The sequence below is a fragment of the Dermacentor albipictus genome, chromosome 1 (assembly GCF_038994185.2).
Source record: "Dermacentor albipictus isolate Rhodes 1998 colony chromosome 1, USDA_Dalb.pri_finalv2, whole genome shotgun sequence".
Lineage (NCBI taxonomy): Eukaryota > Metazoa > Arthropoda > Arachnida > Ixodida > Ixodidae > Dermacentor > Dermacentor albipictus.
Genome location: NC_091821.1, coordinates 236,542,038 through 236,562,789, shown reverse-complemented (window position 1 = coordinate 236,562,789; position 20,752 = coordinate 236,542,038). Strand labels below are relative to the sequence as shown.

The following is a 20,752-nucleotide window of genomic DNA, read 5'->3' as shown; positions in this document are numbered from 1 at the left end:
CAAGGTTGCGCACGTGGGCATCTTCCGCGAGCTTTGCTTTTGCTCGCTCCATGACAGAACCCAGCGTCCGCACCGAAAATGTCCCCACCGCCACTCTTTTATCGCCTTTCACCCTCTCCACAATTACTGCGGCGTCTGCGTCTGAATCATTATAGTCATGATGCAGCATAGCATCAACATCGTGGTGAGTTCTCGAGCGTGGATCAAACTAAACAATGTAATTTGGTTGTTTCCTGGCGTGGGGGGCCGTATTATATGCGCATGTGACGTACGGCAATATTTTGTCCCAATTGTGCTCCATATCGAGGTACATGCAAAGCATGTCTGCGATAGTCTTGTTGAGGCGTTCTGTAAGCCCATTCGATTTCACAGCCTGAGTGAAGTCGAACTGTGTCCTACTATGAGGTCTTGTATATACTCATATGACGCCGTCATTTCAGCGATCAATTCTTCGAGGTCACATGAAGTTTCTTCAAGTGCAAGAATTATATATATATATATATATATTCAGAAAGCTGCTCGGGCCCCAGCCCCCTCCGGAAAAATGAAAACTCTCCGCCTATGGTGGTCGCTTACGACTTGAAAAGAAGCGCGGTCGTATAGTACGGGCGAAACTTCGCGAATGCTCATACGACAGCCAGACATTCCTTCTCCGTGGTTGAATAGTTGCACTTAGCACGTAACAATGTTCTGCTCGCATAGTCAACTACTCTCTCGGCACTGTCTTGCCACTGAACGAGAACAGCGCCAAGGCCCACGTTGCTTGCACCTGTGTGGATCGCTGTTGATGCATCCTCGCCAAAGTTAGCGAGCACAGGCAGAGTTTGTAGATGCTGCCGTAAATCGTTGAATGCCGCTGCTTACTCCTCTACCCATACAAACGCAACGTCTTCTCTTGTGAGGCGGGTGAGTGGAGAGGCGAGGTGCGCAAAATCCGCAATAAATCGCCGGTAATAGGCGCAGAGACCCACGAAGCGTCTGACTGACTTCTTATCCGTAGTCCGTTGCGACGGCTGCAATTTTATTCGGGTCAGGCTTGACACCGTCTTGACTGACGACATGACCTAGGAACTGAATTCTTCAAACCCAAAGTGATTTTTCTGGTTTCAGTGTAAGCCTCGTGGACCGTATGGCTTGAAGAACTGACAGCAGCCGTTTTAGATGTTCTTCAAAAGTGGCAGAAAAAACAATCACGTCGTCGAGGTACATCAGGCAAGTCTTCCACTTTAGACCGGATAGGACAGTGTTCATGAGCCTTTGAAACGTGGCTGGGGCCGAGCATAAGCCGAAAGGCAGAACCTTAAATTCGTAAAGCCCATCAGGCGTCTTAAAAGCAGTCTTCTGTCGATCGCGCTCATCCACCTCTATTTGCCAGTATCCACTTTTAAGGTATAGAGGAGAAGTAACGCGCATGCCGTAGCCTGTCCAAAGAGTCATCGATCCAGGACAACGGATGAACACCTTTCTTTGTAATGTGATTCAACTTGCGATAATCAATGCAGAACCTCAACGTGCCATCTTTTTTTTACAAGCACCACAGGAGATGCCCAAGGGCTCTCTGATGGCTGAATTACATGATCCTGTAGCATCTTCTCGACCTGCTGTTGTATTGCCTCACGTTCTTTCTGAGCCACACGATACGGGTTCTGTCGAATGGGTCTTGCTGTCTCCTCCATGATGATGCGGTGCTTTGGCAGCGGCGTTTGACCTATATGTATACACTCGCGACGTAGAAGGGAAGCAGTGCTTAAACTCTTTGATTTGAGCAGTTCCATAAGGTGGTGTCGTTCTGTTGGCGTTGAGCCCGGACCAACGTTAACAGCGAGTATACATGGTGGTGTACGAGCCTTGGCTTCTTGCATGGCAAAAGTCTTTGAGCACGGTCGATTTCATCTAGGTATGCGACAGCGGTGCCATTACTAATGTGCCGACGTTCGTTTGTGAAACTTGTCAAGAGTACCTCCGCTCGCCCGTCGACTAAGCTGACGATGCCACGGGCCATGGCAACACCTTGGCGGAACAGGAGGGCAGTTATATGTTTCGCTACTGCGTCTTCTTTATATTGTGCGCGCGATTGACGGAAACAAGTCTGCATGTATGATAGAGGCGGTGTGCACACTTCCTCGTCGATAACACGTAAGGCTCGGCGTTGGGGTTCTGTGCCATGCCTTGTGTCTTTATCAGGGGAAAATATGATTTTGGCTTCTAGAGCGAAGTGAAACACGGACACAGAAAGGAGCAGACAGTCTGTCTGCTCCTTTCTGTGTCCGTGTTTCACTTCGCGCTAGAAGCAAAAATCATGTTACCGTACCAACTCGCCCAACTGTCTATCCTTTTGCAGGGGAAAATGTTACCACGCCGTCGTGCATGTTGACAAGGGCACCGTATTCCCTTAAAAAGTCAATTCCTAATATGAGTGATTTGCAGCAGAATCACGAATGTGGCGACAAAAGCTACGTTCCCGATCGTGAGTCTTGCAGTACACGTGCCTGTAGGTGTCATTATCTGGCCTCCAGCATTTCGAATGTAAGGGCCTATCCATTCTATTCTGATTTTCTTGAGTTTGTTCGCCAGCGGGTCGCTCATTATAGAAAAGTCCGCGCCGGTGTCGACTAAAGCCGTCACTTCGCGCCCGTCAATCGTTACAGCGAGGTCGGCAGTCACAGTTTTGTCGGCGTCGTCCTTTTTCGACAACAGTGGTCGATTTTCGGCAACTTGAGTACTTGCAACCTTCCCCCCAGAGGTCGCTGCTGTCAGTTTCCCCGCCGTTGGCTGAGAGACCGACCTCTTGGCGACGTCACGAAAACTTCGGCTGTTCAGCGAGGAAAAACATGCTAGAGACGGTGAGCGCGACCGTAGATTAGATGGGCCCACTTGCCGGCCAGCATGGCTGTCGTCCAAGGAGGCACGGCTTTCATCAAACAGGCGTTGCGTAGCGGCATGTGGACTTCCCTGGTAACCAGATGGACGCTGAGGGCAAGAACGATAAATGTGTCCTGGCTCCCCACAATTATAACACAGTGGTCGCCGATCTGCAGTGCGCCATATATCGGTCTTGCGTTGCCGCGGTCGCCACAGGTTCCCGTTGGGCCCAGGCTGCGACGGGAGGCCGTTGACGGTGCCGTGATGCCGGTATGGAAGGCAAGGGACGACAAATAGTGTCCGCATAGCTGTATGCGTTCGGCTGGTATGGCAGCTCGGAAAGCGATGGACGACGAACCGCGTCTGCGTAGCTGTAGGCGTTCGGCCGGTGTGACATCTCGGGACATGGCTCGGAAGGGACAAACGCCTGCCGGAGTTCCTGGCGCACCACTCCAGTGACAGAGACAACCGTGAACTCCTGCCGCGGTGGTGCATGTTCTGGTGGTGCATGCCTAGCGTTCTCTTTTGCAATTTCCTCGCGCACAATCTGTCGGATCAGTTGGCGTAAGCAGATCCCATCGGCCGTGGCGAATGCTGTGGCTCTTGTCGGTGCCCCAGCGACCAAGCGATCATACTGTTGGTACCGTTGCTGGAGCGCCCGCTCGATTGCCGGGGCCTCCTTAATGAACTCGTCCACGGTTGTCGGCGGATTGCGCACAAGGCCAGCGAACAGCTGTCCTTTGAGACCCCGCATGAAATGGCTCAGCTTCTTTGCCTCGGGCATATTGGGATCTGCGCGGCGATAAAAACGCGCCACATCTTCGGCAAGCATGGCGACACCTTCATTTGGCTGTTGGATACGTGACTCAAACAGGCGTTGTGCGTTTTCACGTCGATTTGTGTTCCCGGATGTATCGGGTAACCGACGGGAAAACTCTCCCACGTCGTCAAACTTCCCTTGCGGTTTTGAAACCAAGTCCTTCCGCTGCCTTCAAGGCGGAAATAGACGTTGAAAAGCTTCTGGTCGGGGCGCCAGTGATTAAATCTATATCTACCCGTTCATACTGCTCAAGACAGTCTTCCGAATCCTCGTGCAAGTCACCGTGAAATGGGTCGGGATCCCGAAGGTTTTGGACCGTTAACTATGTTGGGCTGCTTGAAAGTGCCATTTCTGGAGTTGGGGTGGCCGTTGACAGAGCTATTCCTCGTAAGAGACTAAATTCTGGGCTCAAACCTTGCAGGCGGCAGCTTGTGGGGTGTACAGGCGTCTGGACGCGTACACCGCGCTGTCTTGTGAGGCTGGATGCAGGGCTGCTCGAAGGAGTACCAGTCATGAGGCGACGGTACCCAGCACCTCCACCAGTGTCGCAGGTCACAAAGCACAGGGGCTTTATTGCGGCAAGTATAGCAGTACCGCGTTGTACTCGAGAAGGACGTGCAGGATGCAGGCCAGCACAAAAGAACATCTTTTTATTTTCTTTATCTTGCTCGTGCTCTCGAGCGGCCCGGTCGTCGTCTTTGTCGTCGTCAGGGTGTAGTTGGCACAAATAGTGACACGGCAATATTATCAAAGAAGATGAACATTTCCCCGTGCCGAAACGGCACTTCGCTTAAATGCGTGGTCGTCGGAAAAAAATTGCATTGCGTTGATGTGAATGTACTTAATTTGCGTCCATTTGAACTGTAATCTTAAACGATATACAAGATTAATTCGGTCTACAACCATCAGCAATACCCGGTGGTGGCGCCTAAATTCCGATAGGGGCGGAAGGCAAAAACAGTCGTTACCGTGCTTTAGGTGCACGGTGAAAAACCCCAGGTGTTCAAAATTAATCCGGAGCTCTCGCTTACAGCGTTCTTCATAAGCCACTCTGCTGAATAGGAATGTTAAACACCATATTTTCATTAATTTTACCTCCTAGTCATTGGAATGCGAACGCACGAAACGTGTATAAATCGTGCTGAATTCGTTGCGCGTTAACTTCGCTGTGCCTGCGGTCTCCGTTTGCTGGCTTTAATTTTAGTAGACCCAGCTTTAGGTGTTTATGTGCATCACCACAACATAAATTTTGTGCCGTAAAGAGAATTATAAGAACAAGAAATAAAACAAGAAAGTTCACTGTTTTAGCTAGAACCCACGATATCTGCTATAAAGCGCGATAAGGTTTTAGCGGGTCGCCTTTTGTGCAATCCCCGTGGCGAAGCGTGCACACGGAGCTTCGGAAATGGTGAAAACATGCTTATAGCGCACGCACGTTCCTTGTGGCGAGGCGTACGCTGTTCCGAGAATGGTAAAAAATGTAAATGCGAGGAGCTCATTCACAGTCGTACCTTTAGGCCGCGATAGATTATACCGAAAGAATTTTTTTTCTCCACACCGCGCAGAGGGCACTGAGATAAGCGCGCTCACAGAACATCGTGTCTCATTCATTCAGATCTGTACAAAAATGACGGGCCCTGAAGTTCTGCCGATGCCTGGTCACTAAGACTGCCCCTATTACACGTCAGCACGTCCACATTTTCGCAAAAATGACGCATTGCTAATCGCGCATTACACCACACACACATCCACACGGCAGTGTGCTCCGTTTCCCTACGCAAAGATGAGCCCATACTGTCGCTATTTTTTGCCGCACACTTTATCTCGATAAAACAAACGTGGTGCATTTCCGAAGAAAAGCCGATGTCGCTGTCCGCCATAAACAACCATGTTGTTAACTTCTGCAAGTAAAAAAAAGCCAGCGTCGATATTACATCACGCCGGTTACCACACACCGATGTTCTCCGGCACACAATACTGCTTAGAGTGGTGTTTCATAAGATAAGCAAAAAAAAAAACGCGTCCACATGGCGCACATCCGCCCCCAGCACTGCGCTACTGCACCCCGCAGAGAGCTGGCGGAGGCGGTGTTTTTCCAACCAGGGTCACTGCACGTGCACGTGACGGTGACGTGACGCTGTGACGTACCCCAGGCGAGGTCTGTTCTCTTCACTGACATAACCAACATTCACCACTTCACTATATGAGGGATAGATGTCAGCTACTATATATATGCATAAGCAATATTTCGTTTACCAAGCGGTGCCAGTGGTTCTTGAGAAATTGGTAAAATTTCAAGATATTTTTTACTTGATAAAAGCTAAATGCTTCTCTCTATTGATCACACGAAAATACAAAGATCTACTTGAAAGCAAACAGTATAATTCTGCTATTATAAACTATTATGTTGTTTTATGAGGTTACTCGTGACTTCCAATTGGGTCCAGTTGGGACCAATTGGCATACCAAGCTCCAGTGATGTCCAACTGGAACCAAGTGGACTTTGCATGAAGCCCAATTGGAACTTGGACTTCCTGTGATGTCCAATCGGGAACAGTTGGGTCCCATTCAAAAATCCAACTGGACTCAATTTTTTTTACAGGGTGATTTATTTCATTTGCGGAAAATTTGGACAGCTTGGGTTACAATTCTAACGCCGCTTTTAGTACAAGCACCGTATACGCTGCTCGCGACATTTAAACAGGGCGTAATGAGCTCCGCAAGCGCTTACATGTCCTCTGAAGCTGTGGCCAAAGCTTCGTGTCGTTCACCCAGTCGCCATCCGCGATATCCACCGAACCAGATGTTTGCTGAGCCACACTGGGCGTCATGCACATGCATTGCAAACATGGAGGCAGCTGAGGCAAGTAATGGACGCGTCACCACGCCACCAAACATGGTGGCGCCCAGGGGATCGCCGCGAAAAACGGTCTATAGGTAAATGCCTATTATCTGCGCATCAGGGCTGCACGCTTTTGGTGTATGAGCACGAAATATGAGTTAAAAAGTCGTTTAGCACCGACTCTACGATTCGGAGATTAATAAACGCCCTTGGCCATCCGGTATCACAATGTAGTCCCTTCAAAAGCCTTGCTACAGCTCTTGGCATATCTGAACGCGAAATTGCAAACACGTTCTGCGCAACGCTAGCAAATTTCGCAAATCCTGTATCAATTCAAGATCAATCTGTCTCTTCGGTGCAGCAACAGATTGAAAATGCTTGCAATTTACCTCATACCCAGTTGGATATTCTGTTCTCTCTAAAAGAACTGTAGCACGCTCTCTCGAAGAGACGCCAAAGAACAGCGACTGGTCCTGACATCTCTTATTGTACCTTGAAAAACCTTGGCCCAACAGGCACGTCCGCTCTCCTATACGTCTTCAACAAGATGTGGGAGGAAGCACGTGTTCCTATGAGTTGGAGGATCGCTAACGTAGTCCCATTGCTAAAACCTGGCAAAACGCCACTGTCTCTTCACTCCTTCCGTCCTGTTAGTTTAACGAGCTGTGTTTCAAAGGTGATAGAAAAGATGATCGATATTAGACAGCAATGGTGGATAGAATCCAGCAGTTGTCTACCAGATCAAATGGCTGGCTTCAGAAAACGCAGATGTACAATGGACTGCATCTTTGACTTGGTAACGTTTGTTGACCACGAGATTAGCTGTGGGAACATTGCTGTTGCTGTGGTTATTGATATTAAGAAGGCCTTTGACTCAGTCAGTCACCTTCACGTTCTGCTTGGACTGTCAACTCTCGGAGTGCATGGCCGAGTTCTCAAGTGTGTCGCTAACTTCTTGAAAGACAGAAAGATACATATAAATACAAATGACGGACAAAGCGATGCATACACCATAAACAAAGGAGTTCCGCAAGGAAGTGTATTAAGTCCACTTCTCTTCAATGCAGCAGTAGCAGGTTTACCAGCAGTACTTCCAGCAGACATAAACATATATCTAAGTATGCTGATGACATTTGCATATGGACATCGAACAAGTCTCTAGAAGTTGTAAAGCATCGGCTGCAGGAAGCTTTGAACGCAGTAGGTGATTATTTAAGAGAACGGGGCATGACGATATCTTATGCCAGGACAGCGGTTCTGCCTTTCACAAGAAAAAACGTTAGAAATTTTGGTCTTTCAACAGATGGCCATGAGATCAAGCTGGTTCGGAAACATCGTTTTCTCGGCGTGATTTTAGACCACCAGCATCGATGGACTCATCATAATTGACCGCCCTGGAGGACCAAATTAGTTCTGTTATATATGTTCCCCGCAGAATCGCAGGCACGAAGTGGGGTGGAACAACTGCATCCCCGCTTCACGTCCACTTAGCACTTGTGCGTCAGAGAATTGCTTACTCCGCCCCTATATTACGCAAATTATCTGTGACGTCCCTCCATCGGCTACAGCTATTGCAGGCTCGGAGTTTGCTAGTGTGTCTAGGAGTCCCGCAAGCTACGTCCAGTCACCTCACTATTGCAGAAGCGCGGAAACCGCGTTTCACGGTGATTCGAAGCCTGGAAACATGCCGACGTGTCTCTTCAGAATTTCTACTCAGCATTCTGCGCACCCCCTTCTCTCTCTGATAGAGAACCGTCCGGGTGCACAGATACACGCCTTGTTTCAAGAGCATAAATCACGACTCTCACGATCACTTTCTTGGCACTCAGACCTCTGCTACCCACCATGGCTTCTGCAAGCGCCGAAAATAGAAACGTCAATCGAAGGGCTTAAAATAAAAGCGACGTTTCCACATTAGCACCAAAACAATTAGCGTTACATCACCTATTCGACAAGTACCAGGAATCTATTCACGTCTACACGGACGGGTCTGTAATCAAAGAAAGTGCGACTGCAGCTTATGTTATACCATATCCTTAGAGGTAGAGTACGCTTGTCGACTAGGACGAACGTCGTCACTAACAATAGCGGAATTAGTGGCAATTCTCCAAGCCACTCGTTTTATCAAAAGATATGAGACACCAACAAAGTGGGTAATTTGCACGGACTCCTTATCGGCTTTAGCATGTCTTGAAAATATTGATGACAGCCAACCACACGCACGAATAACATACGCAGTACTGAACAGTTTAACTCTGGCTAATGAAAGGAAACATGAAGTGATATTACAGTGGGTCCTGGGCCATGCTGGCATAGCAGGCAACGAACTAGCGGACTCATTGGCAAAATCGGCCCATAAAGATGCAGAAATTCCACTCATTCCTTTATCACCAATAGACACAAAACGGATATTGAGGGTATTAAAGAAAGACTTGTGTATGTCAACATGGTTTAATGAAAACACTAAGGAATCAATCCTTTACGAAGTAGACCCTCAACTCATATGCCAGCTGGATGTACAACTTTCTAAAAGTACCGAGACACTAATTCATCGACTGCGCCTTGGGACAGCACACACCCAACATTTCCTACATCTAATCAAACGGGCTCCCTTTCCGGCTTGCTCCTGTGGCCACGACGATGAGGATATTTGCCATCTACTCCCTCGAATGCCCCATGTACGAGATGCAAAGACGGCAGCTAGAACAAGAGCTACACTCCATTGATCCTCACCAGCCTTTCTCGTTCGCAACATTGCTGGGCCATGGCCATCGAAAATAGCACAGCGAAAAGCATTGAACGCACTTGAACATTTTTGTGAAGACGCAGGCACCCTTAACTAATACTAGCTCAAATAAAATGCTAACTCAAATACCAACTCGCCCAAATTGCCACGCTTTTGACTAGGTATTGCACTGAATAATCACACGATGTCACTATAACGTTCTTCTGTTGTAATTATTAGTACTTGTATATTATGTGCTATACATTTTTTTCTGTGTGAATTGTTTTAACACTGTAGTTTTAACACTGTAACACTGTGTAATTCATCATCTGTTTATATGCTCATCGAAGTCTACATCACGGCCGTTTGTGTGTGTTTGTGACTTCGTTTACGAACTCATTGTGGTGCAACTTGCATTTGACTTTTATACTGTTATGTTCATGGGCGTATAGGACTGTGCTGTGGATTTCTGACCGTATGAAGTGGTTTCTTTTCATTTTCCTGCATATTTTTTATATTGTTGTTTCCGCTATGAGAAAAGGAGTAGGCGTCACCATTATAAGGTGACTACGTCTCTTTTTTAATTTTCATTTCAATAAAAAAATGGCTATAAATGCCTACTTCGGTCTCTTGTGTCTACGTAGCGGCGCGACTATCGCCTCCAAAGCAGGCGAAGAAGATGAGCTCACGTGCAGCTATACCGCGAGAACACGCTAGCGCGCTCAACCTGAGCGGCCGCGGTGTCGGCCATGTGTCGGCCGCCCCCGAGATCTCGCTGCATCCTGGCTGGCAGGCCTAAATAAAGCGTGGCTATGACGGCTACCTCTTCGCACCGCCTCCCGCATGTGTAAATGCCTACATATCAGACCTGTGTGCCTACATTTGCTTGTTTTTGCTCTTAGCTCCTGAAATGCTTTATCAGGGAGCTCATTTCATTTTTTTTTTTAACTCCGAAGCATTGGTAGGTGCTGTTGCTAATGTCAACGCACCTGGCAATGTAATCTATCAAATAAGGACTTGCTTTGTAATGCTTATTGAAACCCGCCGTCATTCCTTAGTGGCTATAATGTTGCGCTGCTGAGCGCGAGGTTGCGGGATCGAATCCCGGACACGGCGGCCGCATTTCGACGGGGGTGGAATGCGAAAACACCCGTGTAAGTTAGATTTAGGGGCACGTTACTGCGCCATCTAGTTGCAATGCCGAGAAGTGCGCTCATGGCCTTCGAGATTGGAAGCGTGGCGCGCCGGTGCCTGCGAACGCCGAGAATTACTCAGTCACCCAAGTTGGCGAGAAGTTCGTTGACCCAAAGGGTGTAAATTTTTCTAAGAGTGTAAGCCTCAAAGGGTGTAAATTTTTCTAAGAGTGTGCACTCTTAGACAAATTTACACCCTTTGGGGCGTATCTTGTCCCACAACAATAATCGTCATCTGTCTTGCCCGCGTTTCCTTTCTTTAACGCTGCGAACCCGGTACTTCCCAGTCGCGAACGGCATGCGCGTTATCAGTGTGACGCAGCATTCTCGACAGGAAAGTAGCGAGCGCCGAGTTTCAAGAAAGGAAACGCAAGCAAGGCAGATGACGATTATTGTTGTGGGACAAATATACACCCCAAAGGGTGCAACCGTTTTAAGAGTGTAATCGTCATCTGCCTTGCTTGCGTTTCCTTTCTTGAAAACGCTGCGCCCGCTACTTTCCTGTCGGGAATGCTATGTCATGCTGATAACGTGCATGCCGTTCGTTACTGGAAAGTACCGGGCTCGCCGCGTTAAAGAAAGGAAATGCGGACAAGACAGATGACGATTATCGTTGTGTGGCAAAAGGGTGTAATTTTGCTTAAGAGTGTTGGCAAATGTCCACCCTTTGGGGTGTATATTTGCCACAACGATAATCGTCATCTGCCTTGCTTGCGTTTCCTTTCTTGAAAACGCTGCGCTCGTTACTTTCCTGTCAAGAATGCTCTGTCATGCTGATAACGCACATGCCGTTCGTGACTAGGAAGTATCGGGCTCGCAGCGTTAAAGAAAGAAAACGTGGGCAGTACAGGTGGCGTTTATCGTTGTGGGACAAGATAATCCCCTAAGGGTGTAATTTTTTTTTAAAGAGTGTAGGTAACGCAAGAAAAGCCGCGAAGTATAACTTAATTTACACGCAGATATTTCTAGTTTTGCCGGGAAACAATAAAATAAAAGTCTGCTAACTTCATTTCACTTTTTTTTTTTTTCGATGCTCGCGGCAGCAAACGGTCGACATTAAATCTAGCGTGACGTATTTCCTGTTGCGAGTTTTCACCGAGTGTCCCCTGTTGTTGAATATTGTTCAGTATGGGTCAAGCGCGTCGGCTTTTATACGTCAACCATCGAAGGTTTCACAGTATTCGCTGGTGTCCGCGGGAACCCGCCGTGGTTGCTCAGTGGCTGCTGAGCACGAGGTCGCGGGATCGAATCCCGGCCATGGCGGCCTCATTTCGATGGGGGCGAAATGCGAAAACACCCGTGTACTCAGATTTAGGTGCACGTTAAAGAACCCCAGGTGGTCGAAATTTCCGGAGTCCCTCACCACGGCGTGCCTCATAATCAGAAAGTGGTTTTGGCACGTAATACCCAATAATTTTTTTTGTGTGTGTGTGTGTCCGCGGGTCTTCCAGAAAGTACTACAGAATTCGCGTCGCGCATACAATCAGATTACAGAAGGTGCAGCGGCAACAGACAACGAATAGAACCATCGATAACATTCGAGAAACTTCCGATACATGCAGGCGCGTCCTGCGCTGACCGATAACGTTTAACATTTGTTAGACGGTGAACAGCGGTCACCGGAGAAAGCTAAAGAAGCACACGTGTCGATAACGTCATCGAATTTTCGTCTGGTCGGTAAAGTGAGCAGAGAATATTCAGGTCGAGTCGTCAGTGCAGCAACACCTTCGGGAGCTGCAGCAGTTAGTTTTCCGGGCAAGAGCGTTACAGGTTCATTGTGGACGGCGGGCCGGGCGGGCGACGAGCCTGCATGAGGCGATAGGGACGACGGCCGACGAGCTGGTGGCGAACAGGGCTGGTGACGGCGGAATGACGGTGAGGAACTGTTCCATGAATTAATAGCGTCGGTGTTAGGCGGTTTCTGGTCAAATTGAGGCTGAAAACGGCGTGGGCTCAGTCCGGAACGGTAGTAACCATAGGTCGGGCGTCGAAGTGTGGAGGCGATATACAGGGTGTTTCGCGTAACCTCTCCCAAGTATTTAAAAAAAAAAAAAAGTGGTTGCCCGCAGTAGAATGAAACCAACGGCATATTTTTTTGCCATCATGTGGCGCTCCTTAGAGTATTCTTTTTTACATCGCGCTTGATTCGTCAGTTATGCCATTTTATTTTTAAATATTGACTTTAGGACCAAGTACGTTTCGTATACGTTGTGTCATTCGAAAACGACCGATCCATTTTTTTTCGTTGCAACGTATACAAGGTGAGCACGGCTCAGCATGTCGCTCCGGCGAGCGCCAGTGGGTCCTAGGGGAGGTGCTTCCCGTCGTCTGCTACAGTGCTGGAGCACTTCGCTCTAGCTCTGCTGTGAGTGCACTTCACCAAATGCAAGGCGACCGAGGTGGCTTCGCGGGAAAGCGCGCTTCACTCACAGGAGCATATTCCGGCTGGTTTTGTCTACAGCTTGCGAATAGCCTGCTTATGCAATGTGCGTGAACAGAAACTAGCTTCTCCGCGCATAAACGACTTCGCATATTTTTGTCTTCTAAGTGATGAAGGTAAAATAAATTTATTTTTGCGCACTTTATTAGGCTGGGGCGATTTTATTTTGCTGCCACGGCTTTAATTTAACTGAGTGCTTTCGTCATCGGGCAGGTACTTCAATGTCCAGGGGGAGTCTCTAATCATGTCCGGCATTTACCTCAATGTCTCGATTATTAAGGCTCTGTTCGCGATAATATTCACGCCATAGAGATTATCGAGCACTAATCTGTCGCTTTAGCTTGACTTAATATTTGTCTTTAGTGTCTCTTCAAGGTAGGCAACAAAAGAAAAGAGTACTTCGACAGTAGCTAAGGGGTGACATCCGCTGCTCCGCGGGTCTTCATCATCATCATCAGCCTGGTTACGCCCACTGCAGGGCAAAGTCCTCTCCCATACTTCTCCAACAACCCCGGTCATGTACTAATTGTGGCCATGCCGTCCCTGCAAACTTCTTAATCTCATCCGCCCACCTAACTTTCTGCCGCCCCCTGCTACGCTTCCCTTCCCTTGGAATCCAGTCCGTAACCCTTAATGACCATCGGTTATCTTCCCTCCTCATTACATGTCCTGCCCATGCCCATTTCTTTTACTAGATTTCAACTACGATGTCATTAACTCGCGTTTGTTCCCTCACCCAATCTGCTCTTATCCCTTAACGTTAAACCTATCATTCTTTCCATAGTTTGTTGCGTCGTCCTCAATTTGAGTAGAACCCTTTTCGTAAGCCTCCAGGTTTCTGCCCCGTAGGTGAGTACTGGTAAGACACAGCTATTATACACTTTTCTCTTGAGGGATAATGGCAACCTGCTGTTCATGATCTGAGAATGCCTGCCAAACGCACCCCAGCCCATTTTTATTCTTCTGATTATTTCCGTCTCATGATCCGGATCCGCAGTCACTACCTGCCCTAAGTAGATGTATTCCCTTACGACTTCCAGTGCCTCGCAACCTATTGTAAATTGCTGTTCTCTTCCAAGACTGTTTCAGTCTCGCGGCTCTTATTGCCGTGTTAATGTCGCTCGTAACTACGCGTGGGTCGCTTTAAGTGATGTATAGGAAACTGCTCTCTCCCGCATATCAACAGATTGGGAGTAATTTTACGGACCATTTTTCATCGCTACGTATTGCAGCGCTGTCAATCGCGGTTCGTGCTAAAGAACCGTGCGCGCCGACCGTGGCGTTGTGCAGCGGCCGCGGCTCTATGGACGGCTTCACAGTGCGTCAGCATCTTTGGCGGTAGCACGCGGAAAGGAAGCGCCGTTGTCCCTGATAAGCGATAGGCTCGACGCATGATTGACAGCGCTGCAATGCGATAGCACGCGAGCGCCAACAGATGGTTTTATTTCGTATTTCGCGGACTTTCTTTAAACGCCGAAAAAAAAATGGACACGCATCATGCAAGTTGCCACAAAAAACTGTATCGGCCGCTTCTCACCTCCTCTACAACGTAACGAAACGCACTTGGCCCTAAAGTGATTAAAAATTTTGCCTAATTCATATTGGTTAATTACCCACTTAAGCGGAATATAAAAAAAGTACTCTAAGGAGCGCCACATGACGGCAAATCATATGCCGTTCGTTCCATTCAGCTGCGGCTAACCACTTTAATCCTTGACACAATTTAAGTGAAATACCCTGTATACGGTTGCGGCAATGGCGGGCAATGTGACTGATTCGACGGCAGGCAAAGCAGATTGGTCGGTGTCCAGTTGGCCACTCGGCCGGGTGTACCGCTGTCTAGACGAAGGATAAGGTCCATCAGAGTCGTGAAGTGGCAATAGACCAGACAGAATTAACTCATAGATTTTGGATCACGAGGGTTGCAATGTGGGCTTGTTGGTAAAGCATCTTCAAGGGGAGTATGGTAGCGCGATTCAAAGACGGGACAAGAGAAGACACAAAGGGACACACACAGCGCTGTGTGTCCCTTTCTTCTCTTGTCCCGTCTTTGAATCGCGCTACCATACATCCCCTTGGGGATTTTGGACTTTTTCACGGACTATTGCTTGAACAAGCGACACCGCGGGCACGCTGTTGGAATCACTGACTCGTCGAAAAAGGTTGTCGCTGGCGCAGCATGCGCGCCTCCTCCGTCATGATGTTAATACCAAGGCGACGACGACCGCTGCGGAGCTCCGTGATCTCTTGGGGCTACCCCGCACCTCCACCAAAATGCCACGGGGCAGAATTGGTGAAGCGTAAGTGTATTTACAAACTTCCTCAAAGCTGCATACACAAGATAGCTGCCCGAACCAGCCGCACATACGCTCTCCTCGCCAAATCGTCTTCTTTGTTCATAGTCGCACCATGCCACTGCACCGTAACCGTATACCTATAGTTAACATGATCTTGGATTGTAGCGCGAAGTGACAGACTAGAAGCAGACAGGACGAGCGGTAACTCTCAACCAAATTTTTATTAAAATGAACACACACACACATTTTGTGTGTGTGTGTGTGTGTGTGTGTGTGTGTGTGTGTGTGTGTGTGTGTGTGTGTGTGTGTGTGTGTGTGTGTGTGTGTGTGTGTGTGTGTGTGTGTGTGTGTGTGTGTGTGTGTGTGTGTGTGTGTGTGTGTGTGTGTGTGTGTGTGTGTGTGTGTGTGTGTGTGTGTGTGTGTGTGTGTGTGTGTGTGTGTGTGTGTGTGTGTGTGTGTGTGTGTGTGTGTGTGTGTGTGTGTGTGTGTGTGTGTGTGTGTGTGTGTGTGTGTGTGTGTGTGTGTGTGTGTGTGTGTGTGTGTGTGTGTGTGTGTGTGTGTGTGTGTGTGTGTGTGTGTGTGTGTGTGTGTGTGTGTGTGTGTGTGTGTGTGTGTGTGTGTGTGTGTGTGTGTGTGTGTGTGTGTGTGTGTGTGTGTGTGTGTGTGTGTGTGTGTGTGTGTGTGTGTGTGTGTGTGTGTGTGTGTGTGTGTGTGTGTGTGTGTGTGTGTGTGTGTGTGTGTGTGTGTGTGTGTGTGTGTGTGTGTGTGTGTGTGTGTGTGTGTGTGTGTGTGTGTGTGTGTGTGTGTGTGTGTTCTTCTAACAATTCACCTGCCGCTCTGTCCAATGTACACTATACCAGTGTTAAAAGGCACAAAAGGGCACACATGTCTAACGCCGCAATCATCTTTTCTTTTTTGTATTTTCTTCAAAACGTTTGTTCAGGCTGTCATTAAACAGTTGGTAGTTTGGCGCTTCACTGTCTCCCTTACTTCTGTCCCTATTCAAGAAATGTATTTTGCGCCACAAAGCATACCTTTTGGAACAACCTTCGCACAAATCTTCGTCATGTGTGATTCGTCCATTAAAATGCGTCGAATAGCTTCCCTATCCAAGTGAACAAACTCCGCCACTGCACGAATACTTCGGTTACCACTGACACATCACGAATCACCTTCATCACCATCACCTTGGGCGCCCAGCACGTTCATCATCTTCCACACTGTCCCTTCCCCCTGAAAACCGCTTATGCCATTCAAACACACGTGCACGAGACAAGGTTACATCTCCATAAGCCTCGGTTATTATTTGAAATGTTTCCGTGGCTGATTTCTTAAGTTTCACATGAAACTTGATGTTGATTCGCTGTTCGGTTTTACATCACATTTTTCCGGCAGAATGCAGTTGCACATGTTCACTCAATGACGCAGCACTCCCGACTGGCGTGATCGGTTCCGTCGAAACTGGAGGCATGAATAGAGGTGTGGGATTACGTCAGCAAAACAGTTGTTGCCAACTCCTCTTTTTTCAAGCTACACTCGGTACTCGGTAAACCAAGATGGTCCAGAACCAAGAAGTCACCAGAACAGGAATTGGCCTCCCCATATAGTGCAGTATTTGGCCATCACTGTAAAATAATTTACACCCTTAAACGCGAAAAAGGGTGTAAATGTGTCTATAAATCACTTCCTTAGGGTGTCAGTTCTATGAATCACACCCTAAGGGTATGACTTACATTCTAAAGTTTGCACCCTTTGGAGTGTATATCTACCACACAACGATAATCATCTGCCTTGATGCGTTTCCCTTCTTTAACGCTGCGAACCCGGTACTCATTAACGAACGGCATGCGCGTTATCAGCATGATATAGCATTCCCGACAGGAAAGTAGCGGGCGCGGCGTTTTCGAGAGAGGAACGCATCAAGGTAGATGACGATTAAGGCTAAGCCCCATGAGAGCGATTTTGTGCGCGACAGCGATGAGCGACGGCTTCGAGCGACGGATCGGGCCGTCGCTCGAAATGTAGGTCCATTAGCTTACTCCCAGTATTATATAAAATATTCACCAAGATAATCTCAAATATAAGAGAAACACCGGACTTCAGTCAAGCAAGGGGAACAGGCAGGTTTCAGGAAGAGATACTCTACAATCGATCACATCCATGTCATCAATCAAGTAATCGAGAAATCTGCAGAGTACAATCATCCTATCTATATGGCTTTCATATATTACGAAAAGACATGATTCCGTAAAGATACCAGCAGTCAGGCATTCCATCTCCGGCCTTCCCCGTGTTTTCCGTGGATTACGTAGTCAAGGAGTGCAGGACGCTTACGTAAATATCTTGGAACGTATGTTCACTCCTCAGCTACACTACGTGCTTGGAAACAGTATTCAAGCTATTAAACTGGGAAGGCTTAGGAGTAAGGATCAACGGGGAATATCTCGGCAACCTTCGATTTGCAGATGACATTGGCCTGTTTAGCAACACTGGGGACGAGTTACAACAAATGGTTGAGGACCATTACGGAATCGGGGTGTAGACGAGTCGTATGTAAAAATACTGAGATATCTATAGCAGCACCACAGCCACCGTAGTTCTCCATAAAAAAAACAAAATCCCAATAAAGAAGGGCGTCAGGCAGGGAGATGCAATCTCTCCAATGCTATTCACAGCCTGTTTACAGGAGATCTTCGGAGACCTGGATTGGGAAGAATTGGGGATAAGAGTAATGAATACCTTAGTAACTTGCGATCCGCTTATGTTGCCTTGCTTAGTAACTCGGGGGACCAATTGCAATGCATGCTCACTTACCTGGAGAGGCAAAGCAGAAGGGTGGGTCTAAAAATTAATCTGCAGAAAACTAAAGTAATGCTTAACAGTCTCGGAAGAGAACTGCAGTTTACGACAGGTAGCGAGGCCCTAGAAGTGGTAAGGGAAGACATCTACTTAGGGTAGGTAGTGACCGCGGATCCGGATCACGAGACTGAAATAATCAGAACACTTAAGAATGGGCTGGGGTGCGTTTGGCAGGCATTCTCAGATCATGAACAGCAGGTTGTCATTATCCCTCAAAAGAAAGTGTATAACAGCTGTGTCTTACCAGTACTCGCCTACGGGGCAGAAACCTGGTGGCTTACGAAAAGGGTTCTACTTAAATTGAGGACGACGCAACGAGCTATGGAAAGAATGATGGGTTAAACGTTAAGGGATAACAAAAGAGCAGATTGGGCGAGGGAACAAACGCGAGGTAATGGCATCTTAGTTGAAATCAAGAAATGGGCAGGGCATGTAATGAGGGAAGATAACCGATAGTCATTCAGGGTTACGGACTGGATTCCAAGAGAAGGGAAGCGTAGCAGGGGCGGCAGAAAGTTAGGTGGGCGGATTAGATTAAGAAGTTTGCAGGTACAACATGGCCACAATTAGCACATGACCGGGGTAGTTGGAGAAATATGGGGGAAGCCTTTGCCCTGCAGTGGCCGTAGCCATGCTGACGATGATGATGATGAAAGAGCGGTAGAACGAAGAATGCTAGGCATAACGTTGAGAGAGCGGTGTGCATCGGAGCGCAAACAGGGATAGATGGGCAGGCCATGTAATGCGTAGGTTAGATAACCAGTGGACCAGTAAGGTTACAGAATGGGTGCCAAGAGAAGGGAAGCGCAGTCGAGGACGGCAGAAGAGTAGGTGGGGTGATGCAATTAAGAAATTCGCAGGTGCTAGTTGGAATTGCTTTGCGCGGTAGATCGCAGTGAGAGGCCTTCGTCATGCAGTGCACGTGAAATAGGCTGATGATGATGATAATACCCTTCCCCCCCCCCCCCCCCCCCCCCGTCAAGCCGTACGCTTGCAGCCTTTTTTTCCACCGAGGACCTTAATTCGTCCAAAACACGCGCCTGTTTTAGCAGAACGGGTCAGACGAGGAGAGGGCACCCTGCAATGCAGTTTGCCTGTACATGTCGCGCCACCTGGCAGCGGCGGTGAGCATCCGCGGGTAGGCCGTCACCGTCATTTCACCAGTGGCCGCGGTGCGCTCAGGCGCGCCTGCAAGCCTGCTTTTCCAATTTTCCAACAGATTCCCCGCGGCCTCTTGGCAGCTCCTTTGTGAGAAGTGTGAACAAAAAGAACAAGCGCAGATACTGCTGCGTTAACAACTGTCACAACCGCGAAGGGGATGTCGGCATCTAATTGTGCCGCTTCCCTTCGAAACCGGGGGAAGCAACCCGGCGGCTGAAGTGGATCGTCGCGGTTCGTGTCGGTCTTGCGAATTTCTGCTAAACGAACTAAGACGTCAGTGAAAAAACAAGAAAAAGAAATGAAAAAGAGCCAGGAGCGGCATCTGTAAAAAGACACAATAAAGCGTCAACTGCATGAGGATGCGTGAACTGATTCCTGCTGTTGTAAATCAATTTTGATAGTTGTTTAGCTCTTCTTGAACCAAAACAAAGTCGCAGGGGTTGTTAGGTGTCAAATCTAGCTTCGTAAGCGCTCCGTGCTGGAGCTTTGCATGCGCTTGCTTCCTAGCTCCTGCGCCAAGATCAAGACGCGAATGCTGGTACCGAGCTCATTCGTGCCGATGTTTTCTCGCGCTTAGAACAACAGAACTATAAGGTTGGAGTACACTGCAGAACACGACGAGTATTCGAAAATTGGCATTTCCTTCGCGCACACGAGAGCATATTTGTTCAATCTTCACGTTGTTTAGTCTCAGCTGATTGCTCTCTATGATTCTTCAGCGGTAATACCTTCTGACATTCGAGCCCGAACGACAATACCAGAATATGGTCTAGGCACTTCGTCAACGGAGAAAAAAGCACTCACCTGCCAATTCGCCAAAACCTCTACAATGTGAGGTGCAAGGCACGCTCCAAGTAAGGAAGCGACAAATGACAGTTCAAAGACGTCCACGGCCGTATTTGCTCACTTAAGTGGCATAAAATAATGATTTGTTAACGCACTTCGAAATCGACGCCGTAAGCATACTTACTTTGTTGTGAAAAATACTTCGCTACCTGCGGTGGTTGCTTAGTGGCTACGGTGTTGGGCTGCTGAGCGCAAGGTCGCGGGAATAAATCCCGACCACCGCGGCGGAATTTCAATGGGGTCGAAATACTAAAACACCCGTGTAATTAGATTTAGGTCCACGTTAAAGAACCCCAGGCGGTCCAAATTATTCCGGAGTCTCCCACCACGGCGTGCCTCCTAATCAGATCGTGGTTTTGGCACCTAAAACACCACAATTTAATTTAAGCACCTCAGTGGGATGTCCGTGCTGTTTACTTCTGAGACTTGGTATACGTGGTTGTAGTAAAAGAATTCACGTCCTTTCTCAAGCGTCGGTGGTCCAAAATGGGCCTCGACGTTTTCGATTGCCTTAAAACCGCAATTTAGAACGTCCGAAAGCTTTCAAACGAGTGCCGCAAAAGCATGCCTCCGTAGCAGCGGCCGCCTCGGTGTTTCGCGCAACTGACACGGTGGCGCTGACGGTGTGCATAAGTGTGCATACGCTCAACCGCGAGCAGACGGTGTTGTGCCACACTGCGCGCCTATCATCGAGGCAACGGGCGCTG

The 20,752-nt window shown here is 48.2% G+C and overlaps 1 protein-coding gene across 2 annotated transcripts in view; it reads left to right on the top strand.

Moving 5' to 3' along the window:
- The first annotated feature begins 12,062 nt into the window (after positions 1-12,062).
- Positions 12,063-20,752, top strand: part of LOC135901241 (NEDD8 ultimate buster 1-like) — a 42,678-nt gene continuing 33,988 nt past the window's right edge. The window contains exon 1 of one of the 2 annotated variants that reach the window (XM_065430957.2): positions 12,063-12,317. In XM_065430957.2, coding sequence (XP_065287029.1) covers positions 12,312-12,317 — 6 coding nt within the window. In that variant the 5' untranslated portion in view covers positions 12,063-12,311. The remainder of the gene's footprint in view (positions 12,318-20,752) is intronic. The other variant, XM_065430956.2, reaches the window with a different exon arrangement.